The sequence below is a fragment of the Xenopus tropicalis genome, chromosome 2 (genome assembly GCF_000004195.4).
Source record: "Xenopus tropicalis strain Nigerian chromosome 2, UCB_Xtro_10.0, whole genome shotgun sequence".
NCBI lineage: Eukaryota > Metazoa > Chordata > Amphibia > Anura > Pipidae > Xenopus > Xenopus tropicalis.
The window spans coordinates 71762130-71789194 of NC_030678.2; the positions used below are offsets into that span (position 1 = coordinate 71762130).

General features: G+C 39.4%; 1 protein-coding gene across 1 annotated transcript; it reads left to right on the plus strand.

Annotated features, from left to right (window-relative positions):
• The first annotated feature begins 9315 nt into the window (after positions 1-9315).
• Positions 9316-18601, plus strand: gstm1 (glutathione S-transferase mu 1). Its single transcript, NM_001004964.1, has 8 exons — positions 9316-9406; positions 9551-9626; positions 11915-11979; positions 12429-12510; positions 13360-13460; positions 17433-17528; positions 17682-17792; positions 18342-18601. The coding sequence occupies exons 1-8, from the start codon at positions 9377-9379 to the stop codon at positions 18429-18431; spliced, it is 651 nt and encodes a 216-aa protein (NP_001004964.1). The 5' UTR covers positions 9316-9376; the 3' UTR covers positions 18432-18601.
• Positions 18602-27065: the final 8464 nt, after the last annotated feature.

The window sequence follows — 27065 nt, forward strand, 5'->3', positions numbered from 1 at the left end:
TGTGCCGCAGGCTGGGGTGTCCAAAGAATTTAGGGCTCTAAATAAAGGGATGCTTGTGTAAAAGTTATCCACGTATAAGTGGTAACCTCGGCCCAGCAGTGGAGTTATGAGCTCCCAAACAATTTTACCACTGGTAGTCAAGTCAGTGGGACAACCGGGGGGGTCCAAATTAGTGTCCTTTCCCTCATACAGCATGAAATAACTAGTGTAGCCCGTGCTGCTTTCACAGAGTTTGTAAAATTTCATCCCATAGCGAGAACGCTTACTTGGGATATATTGGCGAAATTTTAGGCGCCCTTTGAAGAGCAAAAGGGACTCATCAACACAGACATTTTGGGAGGGGGTGTAAACCTCTGCGAAGCGCTGAGACAGGCTATCTATAAGGGGCCTCAATTTATAAAGCCTGTCATAACCGGGCTCATTAGGGGCAACAGCCGTTGTGTTGTCGTTAAAGTGAAGAAACCGCAATAAAATTTGATAACGGTTTCTTGGCATAACGGCTGAAAAAAGAGGGATGGAAAGGACTGTATTGGTATCCCAGTAGGAAGCTAAAGAATTACGTTCTACGAGTCCCATTGCCAATGTAAGAGCCAGGAATCTTTTTATTTCGTTTATATTTGTGGGATACCATGCCTGGGCTCTTGAAAAACCCGGTAAAGGGTTGCTGGCAAGATACTGCTCAGCATACAAATTTGTGTAACGGACCATGTCCTGTAGGATGGCCTCTGTAATATAGAGATTAAAAAAATCTATAATTTCAAAATTAGTGGTGTCCACACTGATGCCAGGGACTGCAGTGAAAGGGGGAATTTCAGGGACATAATTACAGGGAGGCCCCCACGCAGGCTCTCCAACTGCTGCATCAGTGCTACCCTCACCCTCTTCTACTTCCATGGGTACATCTTGGGCACTACCACCAGCCTCTGCCTCTTCAGCAGTAAGCGTGCCACCACTACTAACCTCTGCGCTAACCGTGTCACTATCGTCTATCTCTGATTCCTCAGTAGAGTGGTCAGATGGCACATACTCAGACCCAGAATCGCTAAATTCTTCTGAGCTGGAGTCCATGCAATACCTAGCAGCTTCCTCGGTGCTGTAAAACCGTTTGGCCATTGTGCCAGAAATATACCGACAACTGCAAATCTAGCAATCAGCAGGCAAAGTGAAAACAAGCAAGCAAAAAAAAAAAAAAAAAAGCAGCAAGCAAGACAGCACTTGTAATAGGAGAAGCTAGAAAAGAAAAACCTCACTGTAACCTTTTGATAAACTCAAGCCAGCAAGGGATGACCAGGAGTTAACCTTTGGCAATAGAAACTACTAGAACAATCTGAACTTAGCACCTCTGGATCTTTCTAGAACAACTGAAACCAAATGGAATAAAACCACTAAAAGCAATCAAAGAACAATAATTACAATGAAATCGGTGGTCAGAGCCCTGGATCCACCAATGTCACTGCAAAAGCAACCTTTTAGGGGCACTAAATACACAATAAAGAACAATGCAAAGATAAAACACCATAAAATCAGTAAATTCAAATAAAACCACCCAAACCAACAAAAGAACAATAATTGCAATGAAATCGGTGGTCAGAGCCCTGGATCCACCAATGTCACTGCAAAAGCAACCTTTTAGGGGCACTAAATACACAATAAAGAACAATGCAAAGATAAAACACCATAAAATCAGTAAATTCAAATAAAACCACCCAAACCTACAAAAGAACAATAATTGCAATGAAATCAGTGGTCAGAGCCCTGGATCCACCAATGTCACTGCAAAAGCAACCTTTTAGGGGCACTAAATACACAATAAAGAACAATGCAAAGATAAAACACCATAAAATCAGTAAATTCAAATAAAACCACCCAAACCTACAAAAGAACAATAATTGCAATGAAATCGGTGGTCAGAGCCCTGGATCCACCAATGTCACTACAAAAGCAACCTTTTAGGGGCACTAAATACACAATAAAGAACAATGCAAAGATAAAACACCATAAAATCAGTAAATTCAAATAAAACCACCCAAACCTACAAAAGAACAATAATTGCAATGAAATCGGTGGTCAGAGCCCTGGATCCACCAATGTCACTGCAAAAGCAACCTTTTAGGGGCACTAAATACACAATAAAGAACAATGCAAAGATAAAACACCATAAAATCAGTAAATTCAAATAAAACCACCCAAACCTACAAAAGAACAATAATTGCAATGAAATCGGTGGTCAGAGCCCTGGATCCACCAACGTCATTGCAAAAGCAACCTTTTAGGGGCACTAAATACACAATAAAGAACAATGCAAAGATAAAACACCATAAAATCAGTAAATTCAAATAAAACCACTCAAACCAACAGAAGAACAATTATTGCAATGAAATCAGTGGCCAGAGCCCTGGATCCACCAACGTCACTGCAAAAGCAACCTTTTAGGGGCACTAAATACACAATAAAGAACAATGCAAAGATAAAACACCATAAAATCAGTAAATTCAAATAAAACCACTCAAACCAACAGAGGAACAATTATTGCAATGAAATCAGTGGCCAGAGCCCTGGATCCACCAACGTCACTGCAAATTCAGCACCCAATAGCAATAAAAAAGTTACAGTGCAATAGAATAATTCAAAAACAGAAATCAATTATGAAAATGCCAAAAAAACACTAAAATGCAACCAAATAAATCAGATAATTATAGAGCAAGATCAGAAATAAAGTTTTAGTAAAAAAAAGACTGCCAAAGAAAGCAAAGAAAGAAAGAAAAGAAAAGAAAGAAAGATTTTTTTTTTTTTTTTTTTTTCTAAGTGTAAGTGTGTGTGTAAGTGTCTGTGTGTGCTTGGGAAAGTTGTAAATAAGTGTGTATGTGTGTAAAAGTGTAATAATGACAAAGATAGAAGAAGAAATGGAAAAAAAAAAATAAAAAAAATTTTTAGACAGTTGAGATAGAAATAAGCAAAATAAACAGTGGTTAGAGAGTTGTAGTTCAGCTCACACAATGCAGGCAGGCAATCAGGGCGACCAATCCAGCAGGAAGGCAGCAGGAAGGCAGCAGGGGGGCTCCAGCAGTCACATGTGCTCAGCAGGAGTGAAGAGGCGACGCGGGGGCGGCGACATTTAAAGGGACAGCAGTGGACACGTCATCAATGCGTGTCCACTGCTGTCATTGGCTGAGGGACCGGATCGGTGCGGCTGGGCGACCGGATCCGTAAGTATGTCCTTATTCGCTCGTTGCCTAGGGGGTTGTGAAGGCTTTACAAGCGCTGCGCTGCTTTAAAAGCGAGCGCAGCGCTTGTAAACCCGACAGTGCCATTGGACGTAGATTCTACGTCCCATGGCACTTTGGTCCCTTGGTACCTGGGACGTAGAATCTACGTCCCTTGGCACTTAAAGGGTTAAATGTTTTTTTTTTATTATAGGGAGGATTTCTCTTTTGTTTCCATGTGTACAATGAATTTAATATTCAAAAATAAAAAATTATTGGAGAACTTTGTATAAAGTACTTACAAAAAAAGCTTTAGCTCCTAGTTGTTGCTCTGTGCTGCAACCAAATACAACTGCAAAAATCCAAAAAGTAGGAGAAAAAAGCTTCAGCAATTTTACTGCAAACCATTTATTGTGGGTAGTGGTTACCACTACCCACAATAAATGGTTTGCAGTAAATCTGCTGAAGCTTTTTTCTCCTACTTTTTGGATTTTTGCAATGAATTTAATATTGTTTTGATCAGTTCTATTTTGAATCCTATGTATGTCTCTCCTATACCCTCTAGTTAGGGTCACCAACAAACTTTAGTCTATGAAAGCAGGCCAGAGGCCATGAGAATATTTAACATTTTTAGAAAAAAAAACCCATATCAGTGAATGTTTGAACTGGTTATTAATTGGCCAAATATGCAAATATTCCCCATTCAGTAAAAAGGTTGTTCTTTCTATCAGCCAAACACAAACAAATGACATGCAACAGGCGCACCACTTTAAGTCTGGTTGAGCTGTTTGTTGTGTTATTGCCAGTAAAAGCTGTGTAAGAACCCAGACCAATGCAATTTGGATACCAACAGACTGTGCAGGGTAGCACAGAGAGACAAGGTCAGGCCTGAACCAGCATATTCTGGCAAATGGCAGAGGGGCTGCTGTAAGATGCCATAAGACAGTGGATATTTAGTGGTCTGCTGGAGGCTGTTTGGGCCGCTGTATATTTGAAATGCCAGGGCCTGTTTTGATTCCCAGTCCAGGCCTGGGTGCATGCTGAACAGATTATATGGTTGTTTTAGGAAATCTATTAGCTTCTCCCTTTGAAGCCAGAGCCAAGCCTAGGGATAAGCAGAAGAAGCATGTGCTTGGGTGGGGTGCAATGATGGGGGTGCTAGGCACATATCTCCTCTTTTTGCCTTTCCCTAGTCAGGTCCTGTGGTTGATCTGTCACTGCCCACTCTTCAAATCCGCTATCCCCAGTGATCAGCAAGCATCTGTGCATGCATGCTCGCACTCTCATGGAGGTGGGCGGGCAGTTGGAGCAAGGTGGCCAGCTGGGTTGCCTAGGGCACCCAGCTAGCTGGGCCTGCCACCTTATGAAGCTCACAAATTATGGATATTCTCCATTTTGACCTGTAGGTTACAGCTATATTTTGCTATGCAGGACATACTTCCCTGTTTCTGGATTATTTCTTAGCTTGTGGTTCCTACCATTCCTTTCTTCAGATATCCCTGCAATTATCATGGGAGACTTCAACATCTGATAGGGATACCTCCCCTGCCTCTCCTTTTATCTTTTTTGTCTTCATTTACTGACCCTGAACTTGCTTAAACATACTGCACAATCACCATTCTTTTTGATAATATTGCAGCTATTTCTACATACTCCCATATCATAGATAACACTGGCATGCAAACCACATATAGCCCTGTAAAACCACTCCCATAGACTAGAATGCCGTTGTAAAAAAACTTTAATTAATACGATTAATATAGGATTAATCTTATATCAAAGCAGTGTTACAATCCTTCACTTTTAATGCCCTACTCTGCAACTTATTTACAAAATTAAATATATCTGCCAGGGAATTACAGGAGTAGGTTACTGTCATTTACAGACAGTGTGTCAGACAGCACTGTGCAAAAACCAAGCACAAGCCACTATTTTTTTCGTACTTTACACCCTGCCACACCATCAGTTAAATATGTAACTATGATCCAGTTATCAATTAGCTACTATAAAGCATGCCACACACACGAGGGAAGGGTGGGGGCGGTGCAGGGGCAAGGTGGGTTACCTAGGGTGCCCGGTCGGCTTGATAGCAACGTTTATGAAAAATTAATTGTGCAGGGAAGAAAGCAGTGTTAATTTTGGTATTCCGTGTCAGATTCCAGATTACTTCTGAATACTAGGACATGCCTTATTCTAAGCAGCAACTTAAATGTGTTTACAATATTAATGCAATTCTCATACCCATTAAAAGTTATCCTTCAAATAGCAGAGGAATTATTTGAACAGAAGTCATCCAAAATGCTGGAAAAATTCCTGGAGAAAGGTTATAAGAAGGAGGAATTGGTAAGAGTACGTGAATAAAACAGACGGGTTGCCAAGAAAAGAAGTATTACAGTAGAGAAAAATTGTTTCCACATATGATATTAATTCTGAATTCATTAAGAGTACCATATTAAAGTATTGGAGAATACTTGAAAATGACCAAAAAATTGGTAAATTATTTTCCTCCCAACCAATCTTTTCTTGTAAATGGGGGAAAATATTGAGAACCTAATTAAGCAAAAACATTCTAATACCCAGTTTAATAAGATGACTTCTGGTACATATCCATGTCATAACTGTGGTCATTGTAATAGCATCATCAAAGGTGAAACACTGACACATCCTAGTAAGGGTACACCTACACCACATTAAAGAGATACTGAAAACAAAATTCAAACTTTTTTATCTATCAAAACAATGTCTTTGCATGCTTTTTATACTTTTGCCATAAGTATTTGTCCAATGCTTACATTACCAATCTGATCCCCTATGTTCCTCTATGAGGGGGAGGCCATATTTGTGCAGCAGGAGTCCATTAGCATTAGAAATTATAACTGACAGGCTGAGAATGGACAGTCAGGTTGGCAAAACTGTCAGGTTTAGGAACTTCAAGCAACAATTACTTACAAACGCAGCCCTATCAGCAAGAAATGATCAACATGACCTATAGGTAACTTTTTATGTAGATTCATATTTTTTCGTGTCAGTATCACTTTAAGGGCTTTCACATCTGCAACATCCAAAGGAGTGGTATATTGTATTAAATGCCCATATGGTATGGCCTATGTGGGGGCAAACAAAGCGACCAATTAAAACTCATTTACATCAACACAAATCTGCTATTCGCAACTATCAACCAGTTGATTATAAGTGGAAAAAATGTGAAACTATGTTAGCAAGACATTTTTTTTTAACATAACCACAGTTGTGTTGGCATTTTTACTAAAGGTAACTGAAAAACATGGACAGGACTTTGAACAAAAACTCTTACAACGTGAGAGTTGGATATGGATGTTACAAACACAAACCCCTAGGGGTCTCAAGGAAGAATTTAACTCGACGTGCTATTTGTGAACAGTGTATTATATATACATGTTACTAATATTTTTACCTTCCCTTGAAGATAACCATGAATATGTGATACTGATACATCCAGGGAAAGGTAATATTAATTTATTGTCCTACTCTAATATTAATAAAAATTCTTTATAAAAATCATTTTTATTAAAATAATGCTGGGGCATTATGCACAGTGTATGTATATTTTTTGTCCCTTTATGTGAATGTTAGGTAGTGGTTAATGGACTTCAATACTCAATTGACCATTTTCATTAAAATAATGTTGGGGCATTATGCACAGTATATGTATATTTTTGTCCCTTTATGTGAATTTTAGGTAGTGGTTAATGGACTTCAATACTTTATTTTTGTTGGACTATGGACATTTTATGGACTTGCTATTGAATATTCATCATGTTTATAATTATTAATGTGGGGTGGGTATTTATGGTATTTAACACGTATGGTTGCACTTGGCTGTATTACCTGACGAAGGGGCATGCCCTCGAAATGTTGTGTGGTCATTTGACTGAATAAACTCAAGGGGCTTATCCCCCACTTGCATTACTTTGTGTGCCGGTACCTATTCTTTTCTACACATATATTGGCCTAGAACATAATATTTGTAATTGGATAGAGAACTGGCTGAAGGATAGAGTACAAAGAGTGGTTGTAAATGGAACATTTTCTAATTGGACCAGTGTGATTAGTGGAGTACCGCAGGGGTCAGTCCTTGGGCCTTTGCTTTTTAACTTGGTTATTAATGACCTGGAGGTGGGCATAGACAGTACTGTTTCTATTTTTGCTGATGACACTAAATTGTGCAAAACTATAAGTTCCATGCATGATGCTGCTGCTTTGCAGAGCGATTTGACAAAATTAGATAACTGGGCAGCAAACTGGAAAATGAGGTTCAATGTTGATAAGTGCAAAGTTATGCACTTTGGTAGAAATAATATAAACGCAAACTATCTACTGAATGGTAGTGTGTTGGGGGTTTCCTTAATGGAGAAGGATCTAGGGGTTTTTGTTGATAGCAAGTTGTCTAATGCCAGGCAGTGTCATTCTGTGGCTACTAAAGCAAATAAAGTGCTGTCTTGTATAAAAAAGGGCATTGACTCAAGGGATGAGAACATAATTTTGCCCCTTTATAGGTCCCTGGTAAGGCCTCACCTTGAGTATGCAGTGCAGTTTTGGGCTCCAGTCCTTAAGAAGGATATTAATGAGCTGGAGAGAGTGCAAAGACGTGCAACTAAACTGGTTAAGGGGATGGAAGATTTAAGCTATGAGGTGAGACTGTCGAGGTTGGGGTTGTTTTCTCTGGAAAAGAGGCGCTTGCAAGGGGACATGATTACTCTGTACAAGTACATTAGAGGGGATTATAGGCAGTTGGGGGATGTTCTTTTTTCCCATAAAAACAATCAACGCACCAGAGGTCACCCCTTTAGATTAGAGGAAAGGAGCTTCCATTTGAAGCAGCGTAGGTGGTTTTTCACGGTGAGGGCAGTGAGGTTATGGAATGCCCTTCCTAGTGATGTGGTAATGGCAGATTCTGTTAATGCCTTTAAGAGGGGCCTGGATGAGTTCTTGATCAATCAGAATATCCAAGGCTATTGTGATACTAATATCTACAGTTAGTACTAGTGGTTGTATTTATAATTTATGTATGTGAGTGTATAGATTGGTAGATGTGGGTTAGGTGTGCTGGGTTTACTTGGATGGGTTGAACTTGATGGACACTGGTCTTTTTTCAACCCTATGTAACTTTGTAACTATGTAACTATATATGCTAGGCCCAGGGCCGGATTTCTACTTGGGGCGCCCCAAGGCCGCCCCCATTCGGCACCCCGAGCACACAGCCCATCATGGGATTAAGGGAAAGGATGTAAAAGGGAAATATTTACTTTCTCCTGTTAGGAGAAAACCGCAGCTGCACGCTTGCTGCACCTACCCCTGGCTGGGATTAAAGCCATTTGGGGGTGCCAAAAATTTTGGCACCCTCAAGTGGCTTAGCCTTTCCTTCTCCTTTAAGTGGAAGGAATTAAGGGAATCATTTTTAAAAATTAGAATTATTTTATTAAAATAGTCTATGGGAGATGGCCTTTCCATAATTGGGAGCTTTCTGGATAACAGGTTTCCAGATGATGGATCCTAAATCTGTAATATGAAACATGTAGTTTCCCCCCACCCCAGAAGGCATTGCACATAAGAGCACGAGAGCGCGCACACATGAGGTAGGGGAAAGATGCAGGGGCGCGGTGGCCGACCGGGTTACCTAAGGTGCGTGGTCGGCTTGGCTGCCACTGATAGCAACGTTTATGAAAAATTTATTGTGTGGGGAAGAAAGCAGTGTTAAATTTGGTATTCTGTATCAGAGTCCAGATAGATTACTTCTAAAAACTAGGACATGCCTTATTCCAAGCAGCACTGAATTCAATATCTTCCTTCACTTGATACTTTGCCTCTGTCCATTTGAAGGGGTGATCTGGCAATCTTTTAATACTTAGCTTTATCCTACTGGTGGTTCCACTGATACATATATTTTTCAGATACCTTTAAATAAGTTGTTGTATCTTTAAAAGAAATAAGCTGTTGTCTCTTTAACAGATCTCTTACTGAAACACAGGAAGCTGGGGAGGGGAGAATGGAGAAGGGAGGGTGGCACATTCTTTCTCCTGATTGGCTCTGACCCCGGGTAGCACATGACCAGCTGTAAAGCAGGTTAACTCATCAGACTGTAAAGAAGGATTTGGAAGGAGGACAGAAGCTCAGTAATAGTGTTGGGGTTCAGAATGATACTAGGATACTGGGATATCAGAGGGGTAAGATTCTTTTTAGAGAGTGTTGGGGTTTAAGATGATTCTAGGATACTGGGGTATTAGAGGAGTGAATACATAGGAATTAAAAAATCTACTACAGAGGGTTACAATGAGCTCTATATTTATAATATTTTTTCTTTTCTTTAGTTGGCTCATTCTATCCGTCTCCTGCTTGAATACACAGGCACACAATATGAAGAAAAAAAATATATAACGGGGGATGGTAAGTGCAATGGTTAATGGGAGGGCATGGTATACTGAGTGTATGTTACATTTTGCATTTTGAGTTGTTTCTTAAGCATAGACATTAAAAATCAGGCAAAGCAAGTGGAATGTGTCTTAATTGCTTATTAAGTGAGATTCATGTCAGCTGTATTAACCTGAGCTTTATGTGTATAATAATCCCCCAACTGTAACTGGGTTTGCTCAGTGCCCAAGAGGAAAGTGTTTAAGGTCTTTTTCAGATAGCAGTGTAGTGCAAAGTTCTGTAGTTAGTATTAGGAAGTAGTATACTGTGCAGTTAATTCTTGTATGTATACTTGTGATTTTTACTCTGTGTTGCCTAGTAGAATTCATCTTTCATTGTTTGGAATGCTGTGTTGGGCTGAACATGGGTTAAAACAAATTTAATTTGTGAGAAAAGTGGGTGTGAGGAATGCTGAAGTATATGTGATTATCTGAAATCTGAGTCGTGGGAGTGTAGAACACAACTGCAAGTTCTGTTCTGCTGGCCTGATGCCAGATTAGCCAGTATAAAACCTTAAAATTGGCTAGAGGGTGATAGCTAAAGGAATGAGATTTTGCAAGAAAATATACAATTTTGTATTTACCTCTTAAATGGCCTTGTTTGCATTGCTGTGTGGTATTAAAAAGCAGAAACATGTTTTTCATTCAGAAAGCTTTCTGCAAATCCATGTAACGGGAAAAGCTGTGAACCTGCTCTGAATACAGATCTTGCACTGCCCTACATAGAGTGCCAAAGATCTGCCAGGCACTCTGGGAAGGGATTAATTAATTGTTGGTTGCTGGCAAGGAAAATATTTCGCTTGGCGCCTTTTGAGGTTGAACAAATTTCTTACAAAACATTTTTATACAGTAGGTCTTTAGCCCTCTGAAGATGATTGATGAGCTGCAAAAACATTTTTCTTATACCCAGTGACCAGAACGGGTGTGGGTTATTTGTCTACACTGAGCAAATTTGCACCTGCTGACTGCTGAAACAAGCTGATTGATTGCTATTGTTTACTGCCCAGGTGTCATGTTTCTTTATATAAAATGTAGGAGCTGCTCTGTTTTGAAGTCATCATGATCAGGGAAGGTGAATTAGAAGGGTTAAAAGTCAGTGTGTATGTGCAGGAAGTTCCCTGACAATGAATCATGGGGTTATATTTTTAGTGAAGTTATGGCCGCTTGTTTGTTATATATGACTTATTTTATTACATCAAAACAAACTGGAATATACTCTTGCACAGTCAAATAATTGAGTTTAATTTTCCATAATGCTGTAACAGCACTCTGACAATGAAACTGCTTTAAAAAGCCTTCATATGTAACTTCAAAAATACACTCTTCTATTTTCTAATGCCCGGTCACCTCTACATTAACCCCTGATTGATAGTAATGGAACAGGGTTGGTGTAAAGGTTCCAAGATACCCTTTTTGCATCACAAATCTTAAATTCTTATGCTATTAGGTTTGGTCGGTAACTAAATAAGGGGTTGTAGATGCTTAGTAATTTTGATAGTATGCAAAAACCATACAGGAGCCAAACTGTAGAACCCTGATTTTATGTTTACCAGGAGACCATGTCAAAATAGCATAAAAAAAAACTGTGCGTTTTTTGTTTGTTTTTAATTGTAAATATAGGGGGTTTTGTAAGGTGTTTTTCCCCCCAAATTTTCTTTATGCTGCAAACAGCACAACCATCCTGGACACTTTAAATCACCGACATGCTACAATGGACTTGGTTAAAAAGGTTAAAAGGCAGGCTATCACACAAATAAAAATTGAATACATACAAAATAGCATTTTGTTTAGCAGCCTCCAGTTTTTCAGCAGCTATCTGGTTGCCAGGGTGCAATTTACCACAGCAACCAGACAGTGGTTAATGAGAGACTGGAATAACAATAAAAAGTAAATAGAAAGATTAGCAATAAAAAGTAACAATAACAAGAGTCATTGACACCCATTTGAAAGCTGGAAAGAGTCAGAAGAAGGCAGGATATAATTCACAAACTATAAAAATAAAAAATTAAGACCAAGTGAAAAGTTGTTATGAATTAGATATATACTAAAAGTTAAGTTTAAAATGAACTACCCCTTTGAATACATTTTTTTTGTTCAGTTATGGGCAGTATAGAGTGCAGCAAGCCTAGGAGACTAGAAAAAAAACTAGACTAATGTCTGTATGGAGTTATGTTCAGAACTAAGTAGAAGTGTGTTTAGTGCTTTGTAATAATGGTTTTGCAGTAAAATATCTCCAGTCAAGTGTCAAACACATTTCTCTTTCAGCCCCCAATTATGACAAGACTCAGTGGCTGGATGAAAAAGAGAAGCTGGGACTGGACTTCCCCAATGTAGGCGACCCTGAAAGAGGAATATGGGGGATGGGATTAAACACGTTTATACTCTTTTTATTTAGGATTCTTTCATTCTTGCATTTGAACTTGAGTTATGCATTTGAAATGGACCATAGGCCACCCATTAATAAACTAGAAAGAAATATGGGTAAGAAGTAAAAGCCTGACAAGTACACGTCCCTTTTCCAAATGCTTCATAAGATATCCCTAAGATTTATGACATCATTCTATTTCATAACCGCATTTTTTCACAATGTAATTACCATAACTGCTAATAATATTCCACCGACTCTAATTTTGTTTATTATTTGTGCTCTGTTAGCTAATTTGGTTTGTCAGTTCACTTTTTCTTTTGCTATGCTTTGATATCAGAACACTGACTAATAAAGCCGATTAATAGTTTGTGTAAAATGTTTGGTTCATGCTGTAATATTCTTATTCTGCAGTTACCATACCTCTTGGATGGTGATGTGAAGCTTTCACAAAGTAATGCAATCCTTCGCTATATTGCACGCAAGCACGGACTTTGTAAGCATCCTTTAGCATCTAAGATACCTTTGCTCATTCTATTGTCTCTCTTTATACCATTTCCTTGTTTCTTTAAAAAAAAAATCTTATGTCATATATATTTACCGTATATTCTCAAGTATAAGCCGATGCGAATATAAGCCGAGGTACCTAATTTTACCTAAGAAAACTGGAAAAACCTATTGACTCGAGTATAAGCCTAGGATGGGAAATGCAGCAGCTTCTAAGTTTCAATAATCAAAATAAATTCCAATAAAATTAGGATCTATCAATCTTACTGAACATATATGTGCAGGGAATGAGTATGCGAGCCTGCATATAAATAGCAGCAATGATTTAGGTTTCTACAGTTGTCACAGTAGCTCCCCATCTTGGAAAGTTTCTGCAACACTCACATACTTAGGGGTATATTTATCATGCTGTGTAAAAAGTGGAGTGAAGCAATAACGGTGGTGTTGCCCAGGGCGATCTGATTGGCTGCTATGAACAACATCACCGGTAATGTTTTACTCCAATTTTTACACAGCATGATTAATATACCCCTAAGTGTGCTCTGGGCAGCTGTTGAGAAGCTAAGTTTAGGGGTTGTCGCAAATTGTTAATCAGAAAATAAGGTTGGCCTGTAATATAAGCTGATGTTACAGTGTTACAGCCCCTACAGCATTGCACCCTTCTTTATTTAGGCTTTAGTTCTCCTTTAATAAAAAGGTCAAACTTGATAGACATGTCCTTTTTCAATCTCATCTATTATGCATGTACTATGTATATTTATGCAGATTGTTAAAGCGCTGTGTAAATGTTTTATTCATGTATAAATAACGGTATCCAACATTTTTGTGTTCCTTTTAGGTGGAGAGTCAGAAAAAGAAAAGATGTATGTTGATCTAATAGAAAATCAAACCATGGATTTTCGGATGGGTCTTGTTGTAATTGCTTACAATCCTCAATTTGTGAGTAAATTCTGTGGAATTGTTAAACTATACAAAATAAAATATTGCTGTTTATTTTTATATATATATATATATATATATATATATATATATATATATATATATATATATATATATATATATATATATAATATAGCAAAAAAAGGGAAAGTTGTGCTGCTCAACCACTAAATTTTAAACCATTAGGCGGGGGTGCAATGAGGTTGTGACCACGAAATACATAGAAACAACAACAAGAGATCCTCTGCACTCACCCATTATCAATATATAGAACATTAAGACATTCGGTGCATTTAAGCTACTAAGAAATGCCCTTCCCTTTAAGCAAAACAGGGATTGTTTGTCCATATATTGCAATATACTTCAAGCTGGCCAACTGCGTCAAAGTCATCCCTTTTGACCAGTTCCTACACTGACTTATGCGATTCATTAAGAAAGAAATATATATATATATATATATATATATATATATATATATATATATATATATATATATATAAATTAGAAAGAGTGCCGCGCACACACAGGGACTTGATACAAAAGAAATTATATATATATTTCTTTTGTATCAAGTCCCTGTGTGTGCGCGGCACTCTTTCTAATTTATATATATATATATATATATATATATATATATATATATATATCTATTAGAAAGAGTGCCGCGCACACACAGGGACTTGATACAAAAGAAATTATATATATATTTCTTTTGTATCAAGTCCCTGTGTGTGCGGCACTCTTTCTAATTATATATATGTATATATATTTTTACGCAGGAGTCAAAAAATTTTTGAGAGATGTCCCTGAAGAAAGTTCCAGTGGGAACTGAAACGTCGGACCAATAAATCTTCACTTTATTTTTCTCAAAAATTTTTTGACTCCTGCGTAAAATTCCTGTGAAGTGCCGTCACCCTATGTGTTTATTTGTCCTATTTATTGCACTGGCACCCAGGTAGTATCCGAGTTTTGTGGTGTGCAGCTTCCTGGCTATCTATATTATATTATATAGGAAATAGAAGCCGCACTCACAGGACTTAGTGTGAAAAAATAAAGTTAATTTATTTTAAAGCGTACAGCTAACGTTTCGGCTGCTTCCACAGCCTTTTTCAAAGTGAACAACATGGACTGAACCCCCCTGATTAACCCAATGTGGCGCCAAAAACAGGCTGATGACGTCACTGCAAAGTTAGCCAGGGCCCAGAAAGTGACGGCACTGATTGGGAGTTGCAGTTCAGCTAAACGGAGTGTTTCACTTTCTAATTCTATTCCTCTACGACTTTCTCTTTGTATCTGTCATTTTGCCTTTGAGATATATTTTCACTTTTGATTTAGTATTCCACTTTTTTGATTTAGTATTTGCTTTTTGTTAAAGTTTTGCTTTATTATGTATTTGGTTTGATGTACACTGAGGGGGGTGGGCCCTGGCTAACTTTGCAGTGACGTCATCAGCCTGTTTTTGGCGCCACATTGGGTTTATCAGGGGGGTTCGGTCTATGTTGTTCACTTTGAAAAAGGCTGTGAAAGCAGCCGAAATGTTAGCTGTACGTTTTAAAATAAATTAACTTTATTTTTTCACACTAAGTCCTGTGAGTGCGGCTTCTATTTCCTGCATAATTTGTTATTCCTTTGAATGACCTGAATGCCTGCCGCTGTTGGACTTTAAGGGAAAAATATGTTGATTCAGAATTTCATGGTGTCAACAAATCCCAAAAATTTGAGCATAACAAAGAGCCGGAAGACCAAATAACACTAATTAGGTCAATTGCCAACATGATTGGGTATAAAAAGAGCTTCTCAGAGTTGCAGTGTCTCTCAGAAGCCAAGATGGGTAGAGGATCACCAATTCCCACAATGTTGCGCAGAAAGATAGTGGAGCAATATCAGAAAGGTGTTACCTAGCGAAAAATTGCAAAGATTTTGCATCTATCATCATCAACTGTGCATAACATCATCCGAAGATTCAGAGAATCTGGAACAATTTCTGTGCGTAAGGGTCAAGGCCGTAAAACCATACTGGATGCCCGTGATCTCCGGGCCCTTAAACGACACTGCACCACAAACAGGAATGCTACTGTAAAGGAAATCACAGAATGGGCTCAGGAATACTTCCAGAAACCATTGTCAGTGAACACAATCCACCGTGCCATCCGCCGTTGCCAGCTGAAACTCTACAGTGCAAAGAAGAAGCCATTTCTAAGCAAGATCCACAAGCTCAGGCGTTTTCACTGGGCCAGGGATCATTTAAAATGGAGTGTGGCAAAATGGAAGTATGTTCTGTGGTCAGACGAGTCACGATTCGAAGTTCTTTTTGGTAATCTGGGACGCCATGTCATCCGGACCAAAGAGGACAAGGACAACCCAAGTTGTTATCAACGCTTAGTTCAGAAGCCTACATCTCTGATGGTATGGGGTTGCATGAGTGTGTGTGGCATGGGCAGCATGCATGTCTGGAAAGGCAGCATCAATGCAGAAAAATATATTCAGGTTCTAGAACAACATATGCTCCCGTCCAGACGTCATCTCTTTCAGGGAAGACCCTGCTTTTTTCAACAAGATAATGCCAGACCACATTCTGCATCAATCACATCATCATGGCTGTGTAGGAGAAGGATCCGGGTCCTGAAATGGCCAGTCTGCAGTCCAGATCTTTCACCTATAGAGAACATTTGGCGCATCATAAAGAGGAAGGTGCAACAAAGAAGGCCCAAGACGATTGAACAGTTAGAGGCCTGTATTAGACAAGAATGGGGGAGCATTCCTATTCCTAAACTTGAGAAACTGGTCTCCTTGGTCCCCAGACGTCTGCTGAGTGTTGTAAGAAGAAGGGGAGATGCCACACAGTGGTGAAAATGGCCTTGTCCCAACTTTTTTGGGATTTGTTGACACCATGAAATTCTGAATCAACATATTTATCCCTTAAAATGGTACATTTTCTCAGTTTAAACTTTTGTTCCGTGATTTATGTTCTATTCTGAATAAAATATTAGAAGTTGGCACCTCCACATCATTGCATTCAGTTTTTATTCACAATTTGTTTAGTGTCCCAACTTTTTTGGAATCCGGTTTGTATGTATGTGTATGTGTGTATGTGTGTATGTGTGTATATATATATATATATATATATATATATATATATATATATATATATATATATATATCTCTGTTCCATTGACGGCACTCACCAATCACAGGACACACGCCAGGTGCTCACCAAAAAGTATTCATATCACAGCAGTAGAAAGCACTCACAGCTTAATTTGTTCAAAAGTATCAGAAAGGTTTTATTGCTCCACACTCAAATTGACGCGTTTCGATCCACACGGGACCGTCGTCATATATCTATATATATATAGATATAGATATAGATATAGATAGATATATAGATAGATATATAGATAGATATATATAGATATAGATATAGATAGATATAGATAGATATATAGATATAGATAGATAGATAGATAGATAGATAGATATAGATAGATATAGATATATAGATATAGATAGATATAGATATAGATATAGATAGATATAGATATAGATATAGATAGATATAGATATAGATATAGATATAGATAGATATAGATATAGATATATATAGATATAGATATATATAGATATATATATATAGGCAGGCATGAAATGACGGCACACACAGGATTTTTACACAGAGTCACAAAGTAGCAAAAAAATCAGGGGTTTATTGTGACCAACGTTTCAGTTCCACACAGGAACTTTCGTCAGGGACGACAAACTGAAACGTTGGTCACAATAAACCCCTGATTTTTTTGCTACTTTGTGACTCTGTGTAAAAATCCTGTGTGTGCCATCATTTCATGCCTGCCTGAATAATTATTTTTGCACAGGCACCCAGGTATCATCCTTTCTTATGGTGTGCAGCTTCCCAGCTGTTTGTATTTTTTTTATATATAATATTAAATTATGATGTCTTGATTTTCATTCTTGCAGGAAACACTGAAGGGGCCATATTTAGAAAAGCTGCCTATTGCTTTGAAAAGATTCTCTTGCTTTCTAGGAGACAGATCCTGGTTTGCAGGCGATAAGGTACCACTAAACTTATTGCATGGTGTATTATCTGCTTTCACTGTTCCTATTTATGCCTTTGCTCTTTTATCTCTGTTGTAACTTTTACCTCCTTGTATGAAATTGCTGGTTCTGCCCTGACTTTGCTTGTTCATGACTTTACAATTGTTCCAGATCACTTTTGTCGATTTTGTGGTGTATGATGTCCTGGACCAGCATCAGATTCTAGAACCAACTTGTCTGCAGAATTTTAAGAACTTGCAGGACTTTCTAAAACGATTTGAGGTGAATTATTTACCCGTGGTTATCTGTACTGAAGTGTAAAGTGACGGTTTGTTATTTATAACAAATCTATATATTTCATTATCTGTTATATCCCTTAAAATCTATATCCATTATAGCAGCAGGGAATAATTAAGAGGTATGGACACTTATTAACTAATTACAAAACTAGGTTATTATTTATATAATTCTTATAATGTTGAGCAGACTTGTTATATATTCACCTTTTAGATCTCTCTCTGTTCTTCATTGCTGGTGGTTGGAATCCTCTATTTTATTGCTTGTATTATCCAGGATGTAGCCATCATGGAATAACAGCTTTTTAAAATTTTTAACTTATATGGTGCTGTTCACTACATATATGACCCACACCACCACCCACTGCTTGCCAACCCCTGCCCTTCCCACAACTGATGCTCTGCACTGACATCATGGTTAGCATTTTTTTTTTTGTTTTGTTTACTTGCTTAACCAGCCTTATTCTTACTGTACACTTTAGTCTTCTGAAATTAATCTCCATTTATATAAGCCACCTTTTCTTTACCTCAAAAGGCTCTCCCTGCTATTGATGCTTACATGAAGTCCTCACGCTTTATGAAGATGCCCCTAAACAACCGCATGGCGTCCTGGGGCAACAAATAGGGCACTATACAGATGGAAGACCTCTTCTGTTTTACACCAGAACATGTTCACAAGTCATTATTTCAGCGTTTTATTTTTTCTGTAATCATCAGATCACCTTGTCTCTCCCCTCCCTGGTGTCATTATGGTTGGTAACTTGATTTACAATAAAGCCAACAGAGTGAAAAGAACTGTGCTTTGTTTGAATTGAAAAGAAGTGTTGTGTTGGAATTCTCACGGGGTGGGGAGAAAGATATGGGAAAGTTTGGCAGCCCTTGGCAAAGCACTGAACAAAAGCAGGCAAAATAAACCATTGGTTCAATGCACTCAGAAAGCAGATAGGAGGTGTGAGATGGAAATTTTAGTATAAATGAATGAAAATAAGAAATGAGATGAAAATAAGGTAACAGAAAATTGGTGTAGGGTAGACAGAGGTGCTTGTTATCGATGTGACATTTGTGGAGGGAATAGCTACGTATATCATTCTGCTACTTTAATACCATTTGCATGAACCATCCTTTATGCTGGCTGGGCTGGTAATACGGCCCAGACAGCAAAACCAGTTACCTAGCTATATATTGAGTTTATAACCAACCATTGCTCATAAACCTAAACTCCTAGGCTGTGTGTCTGTGTTGGAGGAAGCCAGGCCTGCATTTGTGGCGAGGCCACAAAGGCACAGGCCTAGGGCGGCAGGACTTCAGGGGTGGTATGCCGCCCAGCTGCCTGTAAATTGGTCCAGAGCACTGGGGAAGTGCAGGTGACCTGCGCGCCAATCCCCAGTGCTCTGAAGAAATTTGTGCATGCGCACAAAGAGAGTAGGGCTGGAGGTAGCAATAAACAGGATTTTTATAAATATTTATATAAACAGAAACAGCTCATAGGCTTTCCAGTGTTGGAACATAGAGCTTATTTCTTAAGTCTTGTAATAGAAGGATCTATACTAAACAAAGCAAATGCTTAAATTGTTTAAATGCAAGCATTTTAATAAAGAGGTTAGATTTTAATAGCTTGCATGGACTTTAAGGAAAACAATTGCTTTTATTATAATAGAAATCCAAACCAAGAAAATTGTAACAAAGTGCTAGACAAGCTTATAATCCATGGTGCATAGAAAGATGGATAGTAGAGGGTTGGCAATGATGGTTATGGATTTGATGAAGACCTCACTCACAAAAACAAGGGATCCCGTTCTCAGTCTGAAAACTATAGGCCTGTTAGTCTGACATCAGTAGTAGGAATGCTTTTAGAAGGGGTAATAAGGGGTAGGGTACTTGAATACATTGCAGTTCACAATACTATAAGTTTGTGTCAGCATGGTTTTATGCGTAATAGATCTTGCCAGACTAATTTAGTCGCCTTTTATGAGGAGGTGAGCAGGAACCTCGATGCTGGAATGCCAGTTAATGTCATCTACTTGGACTTTGCTAAAGCGTTTGATACAGTACCTCTCAGGTTAATGATAACATTTTAGAATATTGGCCTAGAACATAATATTTGTAATTGGATAGAGAACTAGCTGAAGGATAGATTACAAAGAGTGGTCATAAATGGAACATTTTCTAATTGGACCAGTGTTGTTAATGGAGTACCGCAGGGGTCAGTCCTTGGTCCTTTGCTTTTTAACTTGTTTATTAATGACCTGGAGGTGGGCATAGAAAGTACTGTTTCTGTTTGTTGCTGAGAACACTAAATTGTGCAAAACTATAATTTCCATGCAGGATGCTGCCACTTTGCAGTGCGATTTGACAAAATTGGAAAACTGGAAAATGAGGTTCAATGTGGACAAGTGCAAAGTTGTGGACAAGTGCAAAGTTATGCACTTTGGTAGAAATAATATAAACGCAAGCTATCCACTAAATGGTAGTTTGTTGGGGGTATCCTTAATGGAGAAGGATCTGGGGTTTTTGTAGATAACAAGTTGTCTAATTCCAGGCAGTGTCATTCAGTGGCTACTAAAGCAAATAAAGTGCTGTCTTGTATAAAAAAGGGCATTGACTCAAGGGTAAGGCCTCACCTTGAGTATGCAGTGCTGTTTTGGGCTCCAGTCCTTAAGAAGGATATTAATGAGCTGGAGAGAGTGCAGAGACGTGCAAATAAACTGGTAAAGGGAATGGAAGATTTAAACTATGAGGTTAGAACTCTGAAAAAAAGGCGCTTGCGAGGGGACATGATTACTCTGTACAAGTACATTAGAGGGGATTATAGGCAGATGGGGGATGTTCTTTTTTCCTATAAAAACAATCAACGCACCAGAGGCCACCCCTTTAGATTAGAGGAACAGAGCTTCCATTTGAAGCAGTGTAGGTGTTTTTTCACGGTGAGGGCAGTGAGGTTGTGTGTGCTGGGTTTGCTTGGAAGGGTTGAGCGTGATGGATACTGGTCTTTTTTCAACCCTATGTAACTTTGTAAAGGGCAAAGCTTTATTAATATATCTGCACCACTTTCTAAATTTGTATGTCCCTCACTTGCTTCTGTCTCTGCTGCTTTACTGAGGTGTCTACAATGTATGGGAGCAATTGTTTTGTTTAGTTCATAAGCAATATTTTCACATGTAGCGTGTGTGCCAGGAAAATGGCCAGCAGCAGGGGACATGTACAGTAAGTTTGGAAGATGGGGTGATGGATGACCGAAGCAGCGGGGAACCCTGTATCTGTTGTGCAAAATCACCAAGGTCCAGCAATGATTATTTCCATCATGCCACTGCCTTAGATTCTATGTTTTTGGGTTTATTTATTTTATTTCTGAACGGCTAGTGAATAATTAAATATTTATGTACTCATGTTCAACTTTTATTACGTTTTGACCTTTCCACTTAGAAAGCTGAAGCAACTGATTTTTTATTTAGTGCCACTGTACAGTACACTATGGAGCCAGGATGACCCTTGAAACAGCAATATTGTCTGCGCTTAGCTGACCACATATTAACCTTGTATTCTGAAATCACTCTATTTTTGCAAGGAGAGCATATTTTCATGGGACTAGCTAAGTAGAGAGGAATTTTAAAAGTTATAGTTTGCCGGGTGCAGTAACCTTCACCTTTTTTAAAGCATCTTAATGGTTGCTATGGGTTACTGCACCTGGGCAAATTTAGTGCCTTTTATTATATGTGGAGGATAGTGTAAAGTTTTCTCCATCGCTGTGAATTTTCAGTGAAACATGAAGGCATGTGGAATTCTGTAAGTTTATCTGCAGTTTTGAATTTGAGTAGGAGCCATTTAAAGAAACAGGTCTCCCACACTGAAATATTGACATATGGAAAATAATAGCATAACATAGTAGATGAGGTTGAATAATGATGAAGTTGTCAAGTTCAATCTTTTTGCCTAAATAACCCTTCTATTAGCTGAATTATTATTTTTATTTAACAAGCAAAAATAAAGTATTTTTCAGGCCTGTTATCTTTTAGAAAAGCTACACATAAGTTGCGTCCCATAATCCATAATTTTTTACGCCACCTCTGACATTATGAATCGCATAATAGAGCTGTGTTCTGCAAAGCTGGAGACCTGGTGCAATGGCAGAATGTCAAGTATGCTCTCTTTTAGCAGCAATTGTGCAAATGTTTGCCAGGTGATTGCATTCATTTTTATTATCTGTTATTTACTCAGCACTTTACAGAGACTGTTTAACATTAACATCAGTCCCTGCTCCAGAGTTTGCAGTCTTAGGGCTCTGGCACACGGGGAGATTAGTCGCCCGTGACAAATTTCCCTGAAATGCCATACCACCGGCAAAAATCCCCAAAACATTTTCGCCGGTGGGATGGTATTTCGGGGAGATTAGTCACCTGCGACAAGGGAAATTTGTCGCGGGCGACTAGTCTCACCGTGTGCCAGAGCCCTTAAAGTTTAAATTTTGAGGTTACATTTTTGCCCTTCAGACAGATTTGACAGCTCGTATGCCCATGTATGGGGCCCTTGACAAACAAGCAGATCCTATAGCAGGGATCCCCAACCTTTTTTTTACCTGTGAGCAACATTTCAATGAAAAAAGGGTGGGGAGCAACACAAGCACAAAATCTTTCCAAGTAGGTGACCAATAAGGACTTAGATTGGTCAATTAGTAGCCCAATGTGGACTGGCAGACTACTAGAGGTACTGTTTAGCAGTACAGATGGCCTTTATGCCTCCGAAACATGCCTCCAAATAAGAAATTCAAAAATGGGCACCAACTTTGAGGCCACTGGGAGCAACATCAAAGGGGTTGGGGAGCAACATGTTGCTCAGGAGCCACTGGTTGGGGATCACTGTCCTATAGTGTAGGTGCAATTAAGGAAGAAAGAAGATCTGTCGCTTCCTTCACTAATGCAGCACTGACTGCATTAATTAGTGCTTTATTAGTGAAGAGCAGGCAGAGGGAGGCACATAGGCACTCTTGTGGCCTTTGGTGCTCTTACACTTGCACCCCCTGGGGTCAAGAATGACACCTAAGGTGTTCTTATTAAAGTAATGTAACTTAAATATTCACATCAGGAAGCATTTAGGCAATAGCAGTTATACCCTGATATATATATGTAGGGGTTTACCAAAAATGGGCCCTTAGGACAGACACCCCTAGGTAACAGGGACACTGGGATGACTGGGTTCTAAATAGTTAACAGGGTGTATACCTGTAGTTCAGGTTATGGCCACAGGGTGGTGCATAGGCCCATATAAGGGGTTGCAGCCATGTGCTGTGAGGCAGACATTTTGGGGATTGCTCCAGTAAGGAGTACCCCAGGTACAGTTTAGATAGCAGTTCATGTGATAGATCATTCCAGGAGTGATATGTAGGTCACTTAGCTAGAATGGGCGGATATTGCCCCTCCAGGAGTGGTAGTGAGGTTAAGACCTCCCGGCATTACATCGGCCGGAGTGCAGGGCCACAAGTGGCTATGTAGGTGGACAAGGTCACTGCTAGTCCAGGAGGCTGAATCTGAGGGGGCTTAGGCGAGAGTACCGGGGTGGGCCGCCTGTGGCGAGGCTGCCTAGCGTGAGTACCGGGAAGGACCTCAAGAGGGGGTGCCTTCTGGCATGAGTACCGGGGAGATCACCTAGAAGGGGACACTTGGCGTGAGTACCGTGAGTTGCCCAACAGGAAAAGGTTCTCAATGAGTAGTAAGGAGATAAAGCCCTGCACACTGTGATTGATTTGTATATGCCACTCCTGGAGAGGTCCTGCCTGAATAAAGCACTTATCTGATTCATCATATAAACTGTGTAACTGGATCTTTCCTGCACCAAGGATCACCTACCTGCCGGTAAGCAACTACCCCAGGGAGGGGCAAGGTACCGGGGGCTGTGTGTGGATCCCAAGCAGAGGTACTAGTGAAACATTAAGCTCCCAGGGTGTGGGTTATAGTTCCACAAGATCATCCCTGGGTGGAGGCACGCCTTTAAGGGAGAAATCCCTGTTAACCCCCATAGTAAGCGGGGGCTCAGGACTCCTGTAGCGCCAAGAACAAGTAATCAGCAGGTAGCAGCACAGAATAACCAAAAGTGGGCTACATATATATATATATATATTGATGTTTTGGCTGGTTTTAACCGGTTTTCCCCCCTACCACGGCGCATAATACTGTAAACCTGGCGGTAGACATTGTTATGTTGCATTGACAATAGGGTCTTCAAAGATCGTGATCTGACTCCTAGTCATGCATGTAGCTAGCCGCCGACACTTTGATGTCCTAAACCAGCGCTGACAATAAGCGCAGTGTAAGAGTTAGCGCCTGTCTGGAAACTGAAGGGTGTGGAGCGGGAGACCTGTACTGGCGCTCCGAGGAGCGCGTTGTGAGTAACGGTACCTTGTAGTTTATTGAGTCGCTGAGCCGCTAGATCAATATGCATTGGAGCGTATCACCGCTCTTATATTGGCAGTATGCTGCCGTGTGCTGTGCCTCTACTTGTGCCTAAGATCACTAACAGGTACTGGGAGTTGCAGTTCAGCCTTACAGTGATATCAGTGCCCTTTCTGTTTTTCTACCTTTCTTTTTGTCACACACATATGGTGGTCTTTTTTTTTATCTTACACTGGTTCTGATTATTTCTTTTTGTTTGCTTTATTCATATTTACTTGTGTACAGTTTATTTATGTATATACACTCCCACTTTATGACGTCATCAAGCCTTTTGGCGCCACTGTTGGGTTTATTGTTGAGTTTTTTTGATGTGTACTTTAAGACCTGTGAGTGCGGCATATGTTTTCCAGACCTGCATTCTATTTTATACTGCACCCAGGCAAGCTATTACTATTTGGTTATACGAGAGTGCCTGCTTCTATAGGTTCCTATATGTATATATATATCATATACAGTCATGGCCAAAATTGTTGGCACCCCAGAAATTTTTCCAGAAAAAGTATTGCAGCAACACATGTTTTGCTATACACATGTTTATTCCCTTTGTGTGTATTGGAACAGAACAAAAAAGGGAGGAAAAAAAACAAATTGGACATAATGTCACACAAAACTCCAAAAATGGGCTGGACAATATTAATGGCACCCTTTCAAAATTATGGATAAAAAAGATTGTTTCAAACATGTGATGCTCCTTTAAACTCACCTGGGGCAAGTAACAGGTGTGGGCAATATAAAAATCATATGTGAAAGCAGATAAAAAGGAGAGAAGTTCACTATGGGGCACATTTACTTATCCACGAATGCTCTGACCGTTCGCTCCAATCGTATATATCCGCGACTTTTTCGTACCTTGCGCGACTTTTCCGACGCTTGCATGACTTTTTCGTATTTTTAACGTGAAAAAATTGAATCGGTTTTGCCGCTGTTTACAATCGTTTGGTACGAAAATTTTGGGACTTTCGGATCGCCAATACGATATTATTGTGACTATTATGATTTTTTTCGGAAGCATTTTCGTGATATTTGCGTTTCTTCAGAAATTTTCGTTTCCAATCCGAATTTTTGCCATTCGGGATTCGAACTCGTGTTTTGATGAATCTGTCTCTTTGTCTTTGCATTGTGTGTCTGTGTGTGCCACACTAAGCATGGACAACAGAAAGAGGAGAAGAGAACTGTCTGAGGACTTGAGAACCAAAATTGTGGAAAAATATCAACAATCTCAAGGTTACAAGTCCAAGTAGCTAATCTTCCTGGGGGTGGACGGAAGAGAAAAATCGATGAAAGGTTGCAACGCAGGATAGTCCGGATGGTGGATAAGCAGCCCCAAACAAGTTCCAAAGAAATTCAAACTGTCCTGCAGGCTCAGGTAGCATCAGTGTCAGCGCCAACTATCCGTCGACATTTAAATGAAATGAAACGCTATGGCAGGAGACCCAGGAGGACCCCACTGCTGACACAGCTTGTTAATATTGGTATTGTTCCTGTGTGCTTTTTCACTTCACGATCCTACATTCACATGTCACCATGGTGCACCCTATATTTCCTATGGTCATTATCATTATTTAATACAAGTTTGAGCTTTGTTTGACCAGCGCGTTACTATGACTATGCTACTATACTTCTGGGGTCTTCGCGCACTTGCTCACATGATCTGGCAATGTCACCCACTACCTCAGCACTCTGTATTTCTTGCGCTTATGCGCACTCACTTCAAGAGCACTCACTGCCACTGTTGCGTCATCAATCGGCGCATCACCTATAGCATTTGGCTTTGATTATTAATTACTGTGGATTCACATGTTATAGGGGGATGGTACTTAACCTATCACATTATTGAAGGAGGTGGGGGGAACTGTATTTTTACTATCATCTCCTGAGGAAGCGTACCGGATGTACGCGAAACGCGTTGAGCCATTATTTGTGCCTTGTAGAATACTACACACTGTAAGTAGCTTGTTTTAGCAGTATTTATTTTTAATAAACGATGTTATACTATGTGCTGCTTCACCTCAATTTGAACACGCTTAAGTTTGTTTGGCCTGAATACATCACCATCAGGTGAGCATTTAGCATTATTGCACACGTGGGAGAATCCAACTAATTTATTTGTGTCACACATGGTGATTGGATTTGTTTTAACAGACATATAGTTTTTATTTTTACATGGTCTACGTGCGCTCCTACTGATACATCTATACAAATTTTCGAGACCCAGTCAAAGGGGTTGTTCTAAGAAGGAGATGCAGAACTGTTTGTATACATCTTCATTATAGAAAATTCACCACTCTATCTTCAACAACTTCAATTAAGAGCGCTGAGGTCTTTGGGTATTGTATATACCACAACATTAAAAAGCAAGACTACAGTTTGCCAAAATGTACTTGAGTAAGCCACAATCCTTCTGGGAAAACATCTTGTGGACAGATGAGACCAAGATAGAGTTTTTTGGTAAAGCACATCATTCTACTGTTCGAAAACGGAATGAGGCCTACAAGAAAAGAACACAGTACCTACAGTGAAATATGGTGGAGGTTCAATGATGTTTTGGGGTTGTTTTGCTGCCTCTGGCACTGGGTGCCTTGAATGTGTGCAAGGCATCATGAAATCTGAAGATTACCAAAGGATTTTGGGTCGCACTTTATAGCCCAGTGTCTTGGGTCTTCCCAGAAATAGATGGCAACAAAGCGCTGGAGAATTCTGAAGTGGCCAGCAATTAGTCCAGATCTAAATCCCATTGAACATCTGTGGAGAAATCTTAAAATTGCTGTTGGGAAAAGGCCCTTCCAATAAGAGAGACCTGGAGCAGTTTGCAAAGG